This window comes from Chionomys nivalis, chromosome 7 (genome assembly GCF_950005125.1).
Source record: "Chionomys nivalis chromosome 7, mChiNiv1.1, whole genome shotgun sequence".
NCBI lineage: Eukaryota > Metazoa > Chordata > Mammalia > Rodentia > Cricetidae > Chionomys > Chionomys nivalis.
In genome coordinates, this window is record NC_080092.1 from 63667149 (window position 1) to 63684777 (window position 17629).

Here is a 17629-nt window from a genome sequence, read left to right on the forward strand (position 1 = left end):
ACATCCCTGAATGGAGGTCTAGAAAAGCCACTTTGTGCACTTGGGAGGCAGAGGCTGGCAGATCTCTGTGAGTTTGAGACCAGCCTGGTCTACAAGAGCTAGTTCCAGGACTGGCTCCAAAACCACAGAGAAACCCTGTCTCGAAAAAGCAAAAAAAAAAAGAAAGAAAGAAAAGCCACTTTGTGAAGCTGCGAAGTTGAAGCCTGGATTGCCTTGGAGACTCTGGGATGTTGGAGATGCCATAATGATGGGATACCTGCGGAGGGGAGCTGCTAACAGGGAGTAAAACCAGCACAAGAGAAAGAAGCTGGAGGGAGTTGGAGATCTGAAGAGTGTTTTGACATCAGACATGGAGATACAGAGTTTGGAGTTTGCCCAGGTGGTTTTCAGTCTTGCTTCGGTTCAGCATTTTCTCACTATGCTACCTTGCCCACATTGTGGAATGGTAATGTATATCCTGTGCCATTGTACGTTGGAAGTATATGATCTGCTTTTTTGTTTTTATTTTATAGGGGATTACAGTTAAGAGATTGCATGAATCTCAGAAGAGACTTTGAACTTTGGACATTTACACAGTGCTGATACTGTGATAGACTATGGGGACTTTTGAATTTGGACGATGATTTAGCTAGAAGCCTTTGGGGGGCAGGGAGTGGAATGCAGTGGTTTGAAGGAAAAATGGCCCCCAAAGGGAGTGGCACTAATGGGAGGTGTGGCCTTGTCGCAGAAGTGTGGCCTTGCTGAAGGAAGCGTCACTGTGGGATAGGCTTTGAAGTCTCCTGTGTTCAAGCTACACCCAGTAAGACAGATCACTTTCTGTTGTCTGTGAGTCAAGATGTAAGAACTCTCAACTCTTTTCTCTAGCCTGTCTAGATATGCCATGTCTGCCTGCATACTGCCTTGCTTCCAACCATGGCTATAATGAACTAACCCCCTGAACTGTAAGTGAATCACCCCAAATAAATGTTTTCCTTTATAAGAGTTGCTGTAGTCATGGTGTTTCTTCACAGAATAAAAACCCTTACTAAGACAACTAGCTACATAAATTGTAAGCACTATGTGGATACTTGGTCACAAATCCAAGATTCCACTCTTCTAGGTCAATGGTCCTGGGTGACTGAGATTAAAGGCATGTGCCACCACCATGCCTACCAGGACCAAAGCAACTCTTATGAAAGAAAACATTCATTTGTGGGCTTTCTAACAGTCCCAGAGGTTTATTTAGTCCATTATCATAATGGTGGGGAGCAAAGCAGCACACAGGCAGACATGGTGCTAGAGAAGTAGCTGAGTCAGACAGTGGTGGCGCAGGTCCTTAATCCCAGCACTTGGGAGGCAGAGGCAGGAGAGTCTCTGTGAGTTCGAGACCAGCTTGGTCTTCAAGAGCTAGTTCCAGGACAGGCTCCAAAGCTACAGAGAAACCTTGTCTCAAACAACAACAACAATAATAATAATAGAAATAAAATAAAAAAATAAAAATAGAGAAGTAACTGAGAGTTCTACATCTGGACCCACAGGCAGTAGGAAGAGAGAGGTACTGGGTTTGACATGTGCTTTTGAAACCTCAAAGGCCACTCCCAGTGATACACTTCCTCCAACAAGGCCACACCCCCAATCCTTCTCAAGTAGTTTCACTCCCTAATAACTAAGCATTCAAATATATGAGCCTATGTGGGTCATTCTTATTTAAACCACCACAATATGTGTTGTGTGTATGTGTGTGCACACATGTATAGTACAACTATAACATATTTATAGGGAGTAATTTACCTTGTTCTAATTCCAGCTGTACACATGACCAGCACAGAGAACTGGCCAGCTGAAACTCTACCCAGACACCTCCATGCCAGAATACAGTGAAAGCCTAGCAGGCTAAACGTGCATCTGAATCCCTTATCTTCTCCTGGCTCACATCTCAGGCATGCTCAGAGTCTGCTGTTTTTCATTCAGCTTTATTCCCCTCTAACCCTTCAGCGCTCTTGCACGCACACACGATATCTGCTTTCTCTGGAGTGTTTGTCATTCCCTCTTCCCTGGGGGAAATGGGGACGAGCTGAGAAAGTAGATCTGTGATCTAGCTTTTTATCGGTGAGCTCAGCTGAAAAGGGGTTGAGATGCATAGCCTCGGCTGCTGGGGCAAAATATGAAAGGGGATTTTGTTAAAATATTTACATATTTACAGCTGAAGGCAGCAGGAGGTTCCATTTAGTCTGCAAGATGAAGGGATTGCCAGTGCCACTCAGCTTGTCCTAAGCCCACCATGAGTCGGGGGCTAAGCGCTGAGCGAGCATACACACAAGCCAGGACAGACTCGCCTACTGTCTAACCCGTCCCCTAAGCCAGTCCATTTCCAGTAGGACCACAGCAGGTGCCTCAAGAAAGCTAAGCCTGAGCCTCAACTCCATAGCTGCTTCTTGGTTGGTCTGAGCCCACCACTGAGGCACCATTCCTTTCCCACTACTGAACTAGACACAGGGCAGGAGGCAGTTCCGCATCAATGAGGTAGGAAGCAGGTCAGCAGTCAGTAGGAGGAAGCTTGAGTTCTCCTTGTTCTTCAAAGGACACAAGGGGGTGATCCCTTTCCTGCCCGTAGATGCTGTCATGTCTGGATTAATGTTCAGAGGGTACAGCCAGGTTTTAATAAGGGCAACAAGCTTGAAGGCAAAACCAACACAGAGAACCGAGGACGGAGATAGAAAGGCTCTCGGCTTCTGCATGCTGGGCCGTTGAGCCACTGCATCAACCAACCTTTGCTTCACGTTATCAGGAACGAGTGATCTTCTTATCATTGATGCCTCTCTAAGTGGGATTTTGTTACTTGCTATGGAAAGCAGCTTCAATAATACATGGATCTCCCTGCTCCCCTCCCCCCCTCTCCCACCCCACCTCCAGTCTCAGACTCAAGACCATCAAGTGCAGCACCCAGTAGGTATTTCACATTTTGTCTAATTTCAAACAGACAATGACCTCCTTGTACTCATTCTCCACCCTTTATGCTTGCTTCTATCCTGGTACACCCATCAGGGTTTCTCTGTGTAACAGAGCCCTGGCTGTCCTGGAACTCATTTTGTAGACCAGGTTAGCCTTGAACTCACAGAGATTCGCCTGCTTCTGCCTCTCTAGTGCTGGGATTAAAGGCATGTGCCACCATGCCCAGCATATTTTCTTTATTACATTTTTATTATCATGTGTGAGGGCATGCATGTACGGAGGTCAGAGGACGACATGCAGGAGTCAACCCATTATGTGGGATTCAGGGACTGAACTCAGGTTGTCAGGCTTGGAGGCAAGCATCTCTATTCTGCTGAGCCATTGCATTGGCTCTAAATATCAGATTTTGTAACTCTGGTCCCGTTTCCTGCAGCTAAGACACAACTAATTATACAACAGGCTCTCTAACCAAGCGTGACCTTCCTGTAAAAAATGTGGTCCGTAAACAATCCTGATCATTTCTTTACTCTATCTTTTATATTCCATTCCCTGGTACCATCCTCCCCTCTGAGCCAGAGTTACGACTCTCAGATGGATGGCCACAGTGTTGGTAACAGACAGGGGGTTATTTTATTCACTAGGACACGAGGCTGTGGTACAGCTGGCAGGACGAGAGGTGTAATTATACTGCATCTTAGAGCCACCAGCAATGAATTTCTGTATAAAAGACTAGATTTGCCATGTATTATTTATGCCAGCATCAATTTTCCCAGCTGGTTCTATTTACTGTGCAAATTCTCCTCTGTCTGTTTATGGGTTAGGCCACGGTTCAGCACCTCTGGTTACTCTATACTGAGGAAGAATCCCACAGGGCACCATGCATATGAAACAAGTGTCTGGTTCACTGGGAGCAGGTCATATCCTTCCTCCCCGGTAAATTATATCCCTGGGACAGCAGCAAGCCCATGTTCTCACCTATCAGGGTGATGTACGCAGGTGTGTGAAACCCAGTCAGCAAGCAGGGAAGAAGTCATTCTCTGAAAGTCCCACCGCAGGAACTGAAAAACAACCTTCTTGGGAGTAATCAGCTGGCTCTAGGGCTCAGGGGATTTCCTTTTTATATATTTTTAAGAGAGGGACATATAGCCAGGCGGTGGTGGCGCATGCCTTTAATCCCAGCACTCGGGAGGCAGAGGCAGGCGGATCTCTGTGAGTTCGAGGCCAGCCTGGTCTACAAAGGGAGTTCCAGGACAGGCTCCAAAGCTACAGAGAAACCCTGTCTCGAAAAACCAAAAAAAAAAAAAAAAAAAAAAAAAAAAGAGAAGGACATATAGAAAGAGCTTCATATTTCTGAGGTTGTTTCTACTGAGTAACTCAGAGACAAAGGAAGTTCCATCTTGCAGGTGGGAAAACAGAGGCCCAGATAAATGGGGATGGATGGGATGAAGGCTTCCTGGCTCAATTACTGTGTGATGGATGTTGCCACGGGGCCAGGAAGCTATTCAGCCAGTCACGACTGTGTTTCTTCAGAGACGCCCCAAGCTAGGCTGACCTCAACCCCCACTAGAGACAAATGGTGGACACAAAGGAAGAAAACTTGAGCCCACGATGGACTTCTAGGCCCATCCCCCCCCCCGGTTCCCCACCGCTGCGTCCTCTGGCCGTGGCTCCGTGAGATCCCACAGAGTGAAGCTGACGAAACTGAAGCTTGTCTTCCGACACCTGACACCTACACTGCCAGGTCCCTAGGGGCAGTGGCCAGCAGCTGACAGGCAAGAACGCTGTCCAATCAACAGCGTCAGGTCTGTTCGGCAGGCAGTGCTGGGCTCTGCTCCTCAGTCCCCAGAGTCCCAATGTCTATCACCTCCTGCAGACCTGTGGGCTGGAAGCAGAGATAGGAGAGAGGGAGAGATATAATCAAGCAATCTAAGTGGTCAGCTTTTTCTTCAGGGTTTTGGCATCAAAGAATCCTTCAGGAAGATATCAGTGGGCGTGGAAACCACCCTCTCCAGGGCCCAAGATCCTTGGCACCCCCTGGGCTGGCTCACCTGGCGAGGAGACTTGGTCAGACACATTGTACGTTGGCTACTACTTAATGTTCCAGCCCCTTCAAGGACATCCAGGAGAATTCGGGTACTGGGCACAAAGCTCCAGGAGTGTCCCAGAGCAGGTTTGAACCTCCTTCCATCTCTGTCTCGGGTCAAGTGGTTGGTCACCTGCAGGAAGGGACAGAGATCCGTGAGGGCAATGCAGAGGACACCTGCCCTACCGCCTCATTGTACAGACAAGAAATCTGAGATCTCTGACTCTCCCAGGTGGTGTAACTTACAGCTGTATCTAGAGCTACAACCCAGGGCTTCTGATCCACACCCAGCTTCCCACAAAGTCCTGGTTCTTTGGGTCTGACACAAAGCCACGGGGCACCTTTAGTCATTCTTTCCTGTAGAGGAGTCATTGCTGGGTTTGGGCCTGCCAAAGGTATCCTGAGACCAGTGCACTCAATCCTTGGCATCTGGAGTGTGTCTGTTGGGGTGAGGGGAGTCCCACTTTGGGACTAATTTTTTTTCCCTTGGCGACTGCCCTGGAACTCGCTCTGTAGACCAAGCAGGTTGGTCTTGAACTCACAGAGATCCACCTGTCTCTGGCTCCCGAGAGCTGGGATTAAAGGTGTATGCCACCACCGCCCGTCTCTCTGGGACTAGTTTTAAACAAGTCAGATACAGTGACTATGATTCCTTCCCTATAGCCACGCACCCACAAACATCCAGAAGCCAGGAGAAGAAGGTCCAGGACCTCAAACTTGAACAAAAGAGCAGGGAAACAGTCTTTCACACTGCCTGCAGGTGCACAGACTAGTATATTATTTCCTCAAAAATAGGAGATGATCGGTGGTGGCGCACGCCTTTAATCCCAGCACTTGGGAGGCAGAGGCAGGTGGATCTCTGTGAGTTCGAGACCAGCCTGGTCTACAGAGCTAGTTCCAGGACAGGCTCCAAAACCACAGAGAAACCCTGTCTCGAAAAAAATCAAAAAAAAACCAAAAAAAAAAAAAAAATAGGAGATGACCTATCTAGACATTTAAAACACATGCAGTTCGGTGTGGTGATTCATGTCCGTAGTTACAGTCCCTCAGGACGTTCAAGTAGGACTACTACTTCGATCTAGGAGTTTGAGGCCAGCCTGAGCAGCCTAGTGAGACACTGTATCAAACACATAAAAGTAACAAGTAGCCCTGATTCAATAATTACACTCCTCGCGGGGCGGTGGTGGCGCACGCCTTTAATCCCAGCACTCGGGAGGCAGAGGCAGGCGGATCTCAGTGAGTTCGAGACCAGCCTGGTCTACAAGAGCTAGTTCCAGGATAGGCTCCAAAACCACAGAGAAACCATGTCTCGAAACCCCCCCCCCAAAAAAAAAATTGTCCTCTGAGCTCCCCATGTGTTCCACGGCACACACATGCCTACCCTCTTCTGAGCATGAGCACATATACACCAGTAACAATGAAATAGGTTATAGAGACACAGAGCAAGAGCCAGGAGGTGGTGCTGGTGGCACATGCCTTTAAGCCTAGCAGGAGAAAGCAGAGCCAGGCGGATCTCTGAATTTGCAGCTAGCCTAATCTACAGAATGAGTTTCAGGATGGCCAAGGCTATACAAAGAAATCCTGTCTTGAAAAGCCAATCAACCAACCAAACAAACAAACAAATAAAAAGACCCCCAAAACAAGATAGTCCCTAGTCCAAACCCCTCTGACCCGTGGAAGCTGAGCTCTGCGCTCTGGCCTCTGCCTTAAGGACTATTATAGTTTCAAGCTGACACTTAAGAGAAACAGAAAGCTAGCTACACCTAGAAACTGTGTTCATAGGAAAAGTCTCCTCACCACCACTGCCGCACCCAGGTCCCGGGCCAGGATCTTGAGCTCCCGGGCCAGCTGCATCATCAAGGCCAGGCCTGGGGGAGGAGCAAACGAGAGGGGCAGCAGAGGGCAAAAGGTCAGGGCAGGGAGGTGAAGTCTTCACCTTGTCCCCGGGTTCCCCCTCGCTACTTACCTTCCCTCTGCTGACCTCCCAGAAGTGGGGCGACCACTGCAGTGACAGAATCCACAATCACTACCTTCACAGTGCCTGAAGAAGCTGTCGCCTGCTGGGATGGGAAAAGCAGTGGTGGACCTGTGACCTCTAGGGGACGCCCGGGCCAAGCGCCTCTACTAGAAGATGAGGCCAGAGAGATGGCTCAGCAGATAAAGGTGATTGCTGCACAATCCTGGAAGATCGAGTTTGATCCCTGGAACCCAAGAAAAGACGGAAGGAGAGAACCAACTCCACAGAGTTAGCCTCTCTGACCCCCACCCCCTATACACACACAGGGTGGCATGCATGTGCTCACAGTTGTACATGTGTGTACATACACACACAACTGAAAAAATGAAGTTTAATCCTTTTTAAAAAAAAAAAAAAAAGAAGTCAGTCATAAACAACCATTCCTACCCAAAATCCAGCTGTACAGGCCTCACTGAAGCACCTCCCCAACCCATTCAAAAGCATAATAGACTCTACTGAGGATTTAGAAGACAGGGATGGCTTAAGCCACAGGACACCACAAGCTCTCATTCAGGAACCCCACGCAGATTCCAGTGGCAATCTCACACCCAGCCTGTTAGCCCCTTCTCCTCTTCGGAATCCCCTCACTGCTGCTCAGTTTCACTTCAAATCCCCAGGATTTTCTTTATTTGCTGAAGAGTTAGCTCTCCACTAGGGCATGCTGGGAAAGCACTCTACCTGAGCTACATCCTCAGCCCCTTAGTCTTATTCACGTTTCCATCTCCTAGAGTTTACCTCCCTAAGCCCTCCTCTCCCATAGCTACCATGGTTCCAAATAAAGGCAAGTGTTTCAGTTGGGATGTGGTGGTGCACACCTTTAACCCCAGGACTGGGGGGTGTGCACAAGCCTGTTTCAGTTGGGCTGTGGTGGTGCACACCTTTAACCCCAGGACTGGGGGGTGTGCGCAAGCCTGGTCTACAGGGCGAGTTCCAGGACAGCCAGGGCTACACAAAGAAACCCGGTCTCAAAAACAACAAATAAAGGCAGTTGTTTTTCTAAGAACCGGATGCCATTTCTCACACCATAATCTGGTGTCTTTACACACATGTGAGCATGATCCTAGCGTCTGTAGATCTAAGCTGTCTTCCATGCTTCCTTTCTTCTCTCCCTTCTCAGATCCTGATTCTGCTACACGTGTTGTTTCCACTGCCCATTGGCCAAGCCTTGGCGATTTGGCATTTCTGCTCTGCCTTTTGTGTGTCTCAATTCCAGCCTGGAACTGTGTGTCAATCTTCCGGCCTCTGACTCCTAACCTGTTACCAATGTGTCTAAGAGGATGGCAGAAATGTGAGAAGTTAAAACCAACCAGCTTGGGACTAAAGAGATGGCTCAGCGGTTGGAAGCACTGGTTGCTTTTCCAGAGGACCAGGGTCCAGTTCCCAGCACCCACATGACAGCTCACAACTGTCTGTAACTCTTATTCCAGGGGATCCAACACCTTCACGCAGATAGAGATGCAGGCAGAACATCAATGTATGTAAAATACAAATAAGTAAAACAAACAAAACCAACCGTCTTAGGCACTTCTCAGCTCTATCCAGCTAAACAGCAGAGCAAGCCCTTTGTTGCTTTTGCCAAGAATCTCGGTTTGATTCCAGCAGCCACAAGATGGCTCATAACTTTCTGTAGAACAAGTTCCAGGGGAATTAAATGTTCTCTTCTTGCCTCCAAGGGCACCAGGCAAGCAAGCCATGGGTATACATTCATACACACAGAATACAATTTTAAAAACTTAAAAAAAAAAAAGTCAAGAGTCATTCAAAATCTCCTTCTCCCTTCCTTATAAACATTAGTCTGAACATGTTCAGGTACTGGGTAGAAATCTCCTGATATCAGTGAGGATGGGCCCAGCCCCCAATTCAAGATACGTATAGAGATGATTTGCTTTTGGCTATGACTGGAGGGATACCTCAGTGGCAGCGTTTGCCTAATGTGTATAGGCCTGGATTAGATCCCCAGTGTCACAAAAAAATATTTATTTATGTATTTATTTGTGTGTGCACGTCGTCATGACACGGCACTTGGAGCCAGTGGCTAACTTGCTGAAGTTAGTTCGTTCCTTCCACCATGTGGATCCTGAGAATTGAACTTGGGCTGTAAGGATTGGCAGCAAGGGCCTTTGTCCATGAAACTTCCTCACCAGATCCTTATCATCACAACTAAAAAACCAAACCTGTATTGGTGGCACGTGTCTTTAATTCCAGCACTCGGGAGGCAGAGGCAGGTGGATCTCTGTGAGTTCAAGGCCAGCCTGGTCTACAGTTCCAGAACATCCAGGGTTGCACTGAGAAACCCTGTCTTGAAAAACCGAAAAACCAAACCAACCAAAACAAAAACCAAACCAACCTGGCTAACTAAATGTAAGAAGAGGGATAAAGGCCCTTGCTGCTAATCCTTACAGCCCAAGTTCGAGTCTCAGGATCTACATGGTGGAAGGAACGAACTAACTTCTGCAAGCTATCCACTGACTCCAAGTGTTATGTTATGAATATATGTTCACATGCACACACATACACACAAACAAATAAATTCATAAATATTTTTTTTTTTTTTTGGTGACACTAGGGATCTAATTTGCTAGTGGTCCTAGAGTAGTAAGCTTTTTCTTCTTTTTTCTTTTTTTTATTGGGTTTTTTAAGACAAGGTTTCTCTGTGTAGCCCTGGCTGTCCTGGAACTCACTCTGGAGACCAGGCTGGCCTTGAACTCAGAGATCCATCTGCCCCTGCCTCCCAATTTCTGGGATTAAAGGTGTATATCACCACTATCCAGCTACATTTTCATCTTAATAAAAGGGGAAAGATAATAAAAAAAATCATCTATCGCCCACTTGCTTGAATATGGAGCACATGTGGCTGTGGACAAAATGCTAGGGGCTGCAGCAGCCACTTGCTGTGGTGGTGATTTTGATGCAAAGAGTTGGAGAATCAGACACAGGACTCAATGTCGGCCTCCAGTCTCACTAAAGACAATCAGACTGTCTCAAGAGTCAAGTCTCCTAGCCAGATGTTCTGAAGCTTGCCTTTAATCTCAGCACTCAAGAGACAGGGCAGGGGGATCTCTGTAAATTCCCAACCAGGCAGGCTACATAGCGAGACACTCCCCGCCCCCAAGCATAGTTTCCTAACTGATTTCAGTGAGTAATGCAGAAGTGAAGACTATATAATCCTCTACTCAAGGAGCTCACTGTTGTACAGGGCCGGTAGCCTGTAAACAATGAAGCAGATGAATTGTGAATTAAGCAGCAAGGAATTCCATCTGGGGCGCGGGCAGGCAAGGGTGGAGGGAGGGGGGTGGCAAACACAGCTGGGGCTGTTACACTGGACATATGTATTGCAAGCAGAGTCGGTGGCAGGACACCTGCCTCGATACAGACAACATCTGGCCAGCTGGGTGAAGCAGAAACAGGCAGATCCACAGGCTCACCTGCTGGGCCATGGCGCCCCGTAGGTCCTGCAGCATATCCAGCATCCTGAAGATGTCAAACGCATGAGCCACCTGTATCCTCCGGAGAGCACCTGCCTGTGGGGTGGGAAAGAGAAGCAGGGACTTGCGATAAAGAGCAATCATAAAGCTGAGAAGGCAAAGAGGCACTTAGAGACAGTGCTGGCAGCCAGAATGGCAAATGGGTTTTGCCTAATGGGCTGGATCTTACAGTGGTGATACCTGGGCACTGAGCTGTAGGACATTCAGAATTCAGCGGGAAGGACAGATATGATTGATTAGTGATGCCTGCCCTGGCAAGAAATGGGCTGGAAACGCAGATGCTGGGCTTTGCTGGCTCTGATTTACGGTATTCGAGGACTTGGAAGTTCCTGGAGAATCAGTGTGGGTGGCATCCAAGCTGGGATGATGACATTAACACGAGCAGCTCTAGGAAAGCAGAGGACTCTCCAGTTTCAAAGCAGGAAATGATGATTCTTACAGATGGTGTATTTTCTTACAATGTAAAGAGTCATGGAGTCTTCTAGCATCGGGATTTTAAAGGAACCCAGCCATCTTGCCCCCTACCTGTTTCTCCTCGTCTTGGGTTCTAGCCTGTAGTAGCTGGAGGAGGCGGGATGCTGTCATTCCTCCATTGGAATCGACATACAGTACATTCTGCTGCAGGCCGTGGGCCACATTTGCAGCCACACAGAGACATACCTTCAGAGACAAGATGGGGCGCTGGGTAAACCTAAGCCCTTGGAAGGCAGCTTCCCCACCATAGCCTGCCCAGATTCCAACAACATACACCGGCCAAGGCCATGTCCATTCTCAGTGCCCATCTGGTCTGTTTTGACCTTGGAATCCACAGGGACACCCGCAAGAACTCCCCAAGGAATCCAGGACAATGCACCCACCTCCCCCCAACCCTCCCTGCTGCTGGTCCCAAGGGTACCTGGGTTTTTCCGCTACCTGGGCCGCCCGCAATTTCAGTCACCTCTCCAGTATAGAGGCCAGCATCAAGTAGTTTGTCCAGGCTGAGGGCGGAAGAGGAGAGAACGGGGATGGGCAAAGAGAGGAGAGTGAAACTATTAAAAAGCAGATAAATTTGGGGAGTAAATTGGGCACAGCGACAGATGCCTGCCTTTTTTTTTTCTTTTTTTTTTTTTTTGGTTTTTTCGAGACAGGGTTGACAGATGCCTTTAATCCCAACATCAGGGAGGCAAAGGCAGGCCTCTGTGAGGTCAGGGGCCACATGAGACCCTGACTTAAAAAAAAAAAAAGAAAGAAAGAAAAAGAAAGAAAGGAAAAAAAACATATTTGGGGAGATAGCTTAATGGTAGAGAACATGCTTATCATATGCAAAGCCCTGAGTTCGATCTCTAGTATTGGGGGTGGGGGTCGGGGAAAGTTGGCATTCACTAATGTAGAATCTTGTAACCTATAAACACAGAAAGTCTCTCCATTTATTTAGGTCACCATTGATCTTCTTCATTGGCATTTTTCATTTCCAGCATACAAATTCTACACAAGCTTTGTCAGACTTAGATCCACGTGTTTCATTTCCTTAGATGCGACAGCAAATGGCATTGTTTTTAATTTCAGTTCTCACATGTTCATTGTGAGTGCAGAGAAGTGCAATTGATTTTTATGTGTTGATCTTGTATCCCCAGACCTTGCTAAACTCAATTATTAATTCTGGGAGTGTGTAATTATTTTTTATTTGCTTGTTTTTGTCTGCCTCCCTCATCTGGCAGGAGCACCCCGGGGGCAAAGACTGGGTCTTTATCCCTGTTGTGTCTCTGAGTGTTAGCACAGAACCGAATGCCCTGCAGGCTCACAGTAAATGTTACTGAAGAAATGAAAAGAACAGTGAGCGGCTTGGCTGTCAAAACTCTGGCTGTGGAAACCTCAGATGAACCTCAAAACATGGCCACTTCCTAAGCTCAGTTCTGCCCCTGAACCACCTGGAACAGGTTACTACCCTCCATGTGCTGCCCAGGACAGGGGCTGAAGTTTCTGTGTTGCAGCATGGACCGACGCCTGACTGTCATGCACCGCCCTAACTCGGCAACAATCACAGACGGCAGGCTTCTCAAGAGGTTCTTGATGACTAACCACGACCTAGGAGCAGAAGACAGCAACCAGGCACCATTCCACCTGTTTTAACTCCAGGGACCGCAGGCTCCTGCCAGTCAAAATCTGGTCCTTACTCCAACCCCGTGGCTTCTTGGAATAACTGCGCACACCCTGGGACTGTTTAATAAGCCTCTACTTAATAGGTCTCCAGCCTCTGTTTCGGACCCATGCTTCCCGAGACACCGGAAGCCCAGGTCCATCACAGCAGCTCCTCTCAGTGTCTTCTCCCAGGGTGGGCCCTGGATCAACAGCATCAGCAACACAACTGGAGACTCTAGAGGTAGATCCTGCTTCTGAACAGAGTTTAAGAACTCCATTCGGGCCGGGCGGTGGTGGCGCACGCCTTTAATCCCAGCACTTGGGAGGCAGAGGCAGGCGGATCTCTGTGAGTTCGAGACCAGCCTGGTCTACAGAGCTAGTTCCAGGACAGGCTCCAAAACCACAGAGAAACCCTGTCTCGAAAAACCAAAAAAAAAAAAAAAAAACTCCATTCGGTAGGGGTTGGCACGATGGCTTGGTCAATAAAGTGCTTGCTTTGTAAGCATGGGACCGAAGTTTGAGCCAGAGAACCTACTAAAGAAACTGGGTGTGAGGCCTGGAGAGGAGGCTGAGCAGCTGGCTCACAACCCCGCAGGACATCTGACACCTCTGGTCTCTACATGTCCCTGCACACAGGTGCACACACTCACACGGATACATAGTTATTAATACATAGTTATTAAACTAAAATAACCTTTTAAAAAGCCAGCTGTGGGGCTGGAGAAATGGCTCAGTGGTTAAGAGCACTGACTGCTCTTCCAGAGGTCCTGAGTTCAATTCCCAGCAACCACATGGTGGCTCACAGCCATCTATAATGAGACCCAGCGCCCCCTTCTGGCATTCAGGCACACATGGAAGGAATGTTGTACACATAATAAATAAATAAATCTTAAAAAAAAAAATAAATAAAAATAAAAAGCCAGCTGTGGTGGGGTACATTTATCTTTTAAATTTTATTTATTTATTTTTGGTTTTTCAAGACGGGGTTCTCTGTGCAGCTATGGCTATTCTGGAACTCACTCTGTAGACTAGGTTGGCTTTGAACTCACAGAGATCCACTGACCTCGGCCTCTCAAGTGCTAGGATTAAAAGTATGCACCATCGTACCCAGCTAAAATAAAATCTCAAAAAAAAAAAAAAATCCACCACGTACCAGACTACGAGGCTCCACCTGCATGACGTACTCCCAAACCTGCGTCCTAGACATTTCCCACTGTTTCTATCCCTGGCTTCTGTTCCGCTTCTGGAGTGGGGCGCCCTACCGTTATGTCCCCCATTACTTCTGAGCCTATGAATGTATGTGGAGGGACTCCGACCAGGGCTGCCTAAATGCTGGGGTTTCTCCCCACCTTTCTCACTGAATGTCTCATTAGTTACTCTTCCAGTCGTTCAGACAGCTTGCCTTCTGTTTTGTGAAGGCCCTATTTCCAACAGAGATGAACAGACAGAAGCTCTGGCTCGCAAGGCCTAACCAATCTCCCCCATCGACAGATCTCCCACGGTGTACCACATGCTCCACTGCCCTGCAAAGATCTGCATCGCCCTCAGCACTCCGAGACCCACAACAAGGGCCCTGTTTAATGGTTAAATAAGACGCTGATGGTTCTAAAATGATAATAATGGTTAACACACATTTCATTAACTTTGACTTACTTCCAGAGTTTCAAAGTTATGTCCACTATGTAGGCATGGCACATTGTAGGGAAGTCTGAAAACCTAGCAAATCCCTTTTTCACACCTCCCCCCTCCATCTGACAGTAAAGTCTCTTGTCACATCTCTCCTTCAACGTGTCTTCCACTGTCACCAACCCTGGAGCAGCTCCACACAGCCCATACCAGTACCACCAGATAGATTCCTGCTGGACCTCTTTGGGCTGGCCCGTCCATCCTGCACATCTCTGTTCCATAGCCTACAGATGTCACCTCCAGGCATACTGGAGAACAGTTCAGCCAGAATTAAGTTCTTAGACATGACCTCCAATGCCCAATCTACCATCCAGTAGCTGCAGGATCCTGAGCTGGTCCCTGAACCTGAACCCCCATTTCCTCACATACACTCATGATTTCAAGGGCAGCGAACTCTCATTAGGGGTTGTGAAGGACTGATGAAATGCATGCCTTTAATCCCAGCACTCGGGAGGTGGAGGCAGGCGAATCTGAGTTCGAGGCCAGCCTGATCTACAGAGTGAGTTCCAGGACAGCCAGAGCTATATAGATAAACCCTGTCGCAAAAAAAAAAAAAAAAAAAAAAAAAAAAAAGAAATGAAAATATGGAAATGCATGCATGAAATGCTGAACACGATGTCAGAGTCAAGGTGAGTTTGTGGCTGTGGTCTGCCAATGCCAAGGCTACCTGTGCCACCCTGAGCCCCCACCCCATGACGGCTGCTGCTGCAATCCTGCCAGGGTACCTTCTCATTGTTCCTTCTGTGGATGCCAGCTTTATAAGTTCCCTGGGCTCCAAAGCCAGTGTGCCTCCTTGGGACACTCACAAATCTCCCGTATACACCAACCACCAGACTTAAGAGCGGGAGCCTCGCCTCACTCGTACAGATAGCATCTGCATGTGCCTGGCACCCAGTAGGAACCCAGCCAACGTTTGATGGATTACAAACACAGACCCCCAACCAGCGAGAGCAAGCACCAGACTACGCGAACCTTGCCAAGAGAATGTGTTATGGAAACAGCAAGGGCCAGACCAATCCAAAGACCTTTGTGATGGCAGTGTTATTCATCAAACTCCGCACAAACAGGCCAGGAGAGAGGTCAGGCTCACTTGGCCAGAAAATGCCAGTTGTCTTCCAATTCTTTCCCAACCCAAACAACAGAGCACAATGTAACTGCTCTTTTCAGAGAGTGTGCACGTTCCCGGCCGCTGCCTCCTATGGTAAAGGCATCAGGCTCTGGATTATATATCCCTGGGCTCACCTCTGCCGGCCCCTCCTCTTAGGTTAACCACAATCTCTAACAGCTATAGCCTATGGCAAGGGTTCTCAATCTGTGGGTCCTGACTCCTCTGGGATATCAAAGATATCGAACAATCCTTTCATAGAGGTCACATACCAGATATTTACATTACAATTTATAACAGTAGCAAACTCACAGTTATGAAGTAGCAATGAAAACAATTCTATGGTTAGGGGTCACCACACCATGAGGAACTGTGTTAAAGGGTCAGACCTTAGACGCAGACTCCCAGGAAATCTCAATCCTGTCCTGATCTCACTTGCCTTATCCCAAAATATCAGGGACTGTACTGGAAAATGGGATATTAGTGACATCTTGTGTCATAGGACAGTGGCTCTTCACTGGGAAAAGTTGGCTCCCAGGAGATACTGAGTCATATCTGGAGACATTTTTGATTATTAAAACTAGGTGCAGGGGAAGTGATCTTGGCATCTGGTGGGAAGAGCTCAGGGATATTGCTAAATGCGCAGGATATCCCTACCCCAGCAAATAATTACTTTGCCCCAAGCATCAATAGTGCTGAGGCTAAGAATCCCTGTCATTTTACTCTAAGGAAAAAGAACTCTGGAGGGCTGGAGAGATGGCTCAGCGGTTAAGAGCACTGACTGCTCTTCCAGAGGTCGTGAGTTCAATTCCCAGCAACCACAAGGTGGCTCACAACCACTTGTAATGAGATCTGGCGCCCTCTTCTGGTATGTGGGCATAGCATGGAAGCAGAATATTGTATACATAATAAATAAATCTTTAAAAACAAACAAACAAACAAACAAAAAAACCCTCCGGAGTCTGGATGCCTCTGGGTTCTTTGACAATTCCAGACTGCCCTTTGTAGTCTCAGCATGAGAGGCTCATCTTCTTTTTTTTTTTTTTTTTTTTTTTTTTGAGACAGAGTTTCTCTGTGGTTTTGGAGCCTGTCCTGGAACTAGCTCTTGTAGACCAAGCTGGTCTCGAACTCACAGAGATCCGCCTGCCTCTGCCTCCCGAGTGCTGGGATTAAAGGCGTGTGCCACCACCGCCCGGCGAGGCTCATCTTCTTGCATACAAACCTCCCAATGCCGGTGGACAGGATGGCAGTGGAAGTCTTCAGTTCCTCATAGAGGTCTGCTCCATTTAATGGGAAAGCCGAGAACTGCGCCAGTAATACCCTCCTCAGGGCAACCAGGGCCTGCCAATACGGTGTACACTCAGGTTCCAGAACGCCAGACTGCCCAGCAACCAGCTTGCCCCGCAGAGCAATCCAGGTCTAGTGTTCCCTGCCTCCCACCTTTAGCTGGGGACCCGCTCTAGAAGATGCATTGGGACGGAGCTTGCACACCGTGAGCTCACCTTGTAGGACAAACTACATTTCTGGGCTACCTCCTCCAGGTTAGCAGCTGCCAGGTCCGCCACTGGAAAGAGACCAAGAGCAACTGATTAGCAACAAGAAAGGCTAATCACCATTTCCTCTGTTGGGAAATGGTGTTAATGTCTTGTTTTGTTTTGTTTGTTTTTGTTTTGCGAGACAGGGTTTCTCTGTAGCCTTTGGAGCCTGCAGCCTGGAACTAGCTCTTTTAGAACAAGCTGGCTTCGAACTCACAGAGATCCGCCTGCCGCTGCCTCCCGAGTGCTGGGATTAAAGACGTGCACTGGCACTAAGGTCTTAATCTACTTCCAATCTCAAGCGCGCAGGCCCTGATGCAGGACCCGGCGAGGAGCCCAGCACACAGTAAAGTCCTGTTTCTGGCTTGGCTCCTGCTAACTCAGCCTCCCTAGAAGGTCAGAGTGTGGCCCCTGTAAAAGCGAAGCGCCCTGCATGTGTGCCAAAACCGCGGCGCCAACCCGCCAATCCCTGTGGTCGTGCCCGTGTTGTATGCTACCAGCCCACGAGGTCACCTGTCTTGATCCTTTGGCCCTTCAGAAGCTGGACGATCTCCTCGGTGAGGCCCGGGCACAGACCTGCCCTGAGCACGCCCATGTTCCCTGCAAATGTTGGGCGCCCCGGGGGCTGTCACGTGGGCGCCCGCCGAGTCCGTTCCCCCCTCCCCCCCC

At 48.3% G+C, this 17629-nt stretch overlaps 1 protein-coding gene across 2 annotated transcripts; it reads right to left on the reverse strand.

The window, feature by feature from the left end:
• Window positions 1-4261: 4261 nt before the first annotated feature.
• Window positions 4262-17611, reverse strand: Rad51d (RAD51 paralog D). 2 transcript variants are annotated; one of them, XM_057775312.1, is made up of 10 exons: window positions 17474-17611; window positions 16928-16989; window positions 16648-16766; window positions 11412-11493; window positions 11042-11176; window positions 10457-10552; window positions 6981-7071; window positions 6812-6882; window positions 4980-5147; window positions 4262-4813 (listed from the first exon to the last, which is right to left on the reverse strand). In XM_057775312.1, exons 1-10 carry the CDS (start codon window positions 17553-17555, stop codon window positions 4730-4732), a joined length of 990 nt encoding a protein of 329 aa, XP_057631295.1. In that variant the 5' UTR covers window positions 17556-17611; the 3' UTR covers window positions 4262-4729. The 2 variants fall into 2 exon arrangements, with proteins under 2 accessions (XP_057631295.1, XP_057631294.1); XM_057775311.1 differs by having other exon boundaries at window positions 6981-7074.
• Between the last annotated feature and the right edge of the window lie 18 nt (window positions 17612-17629).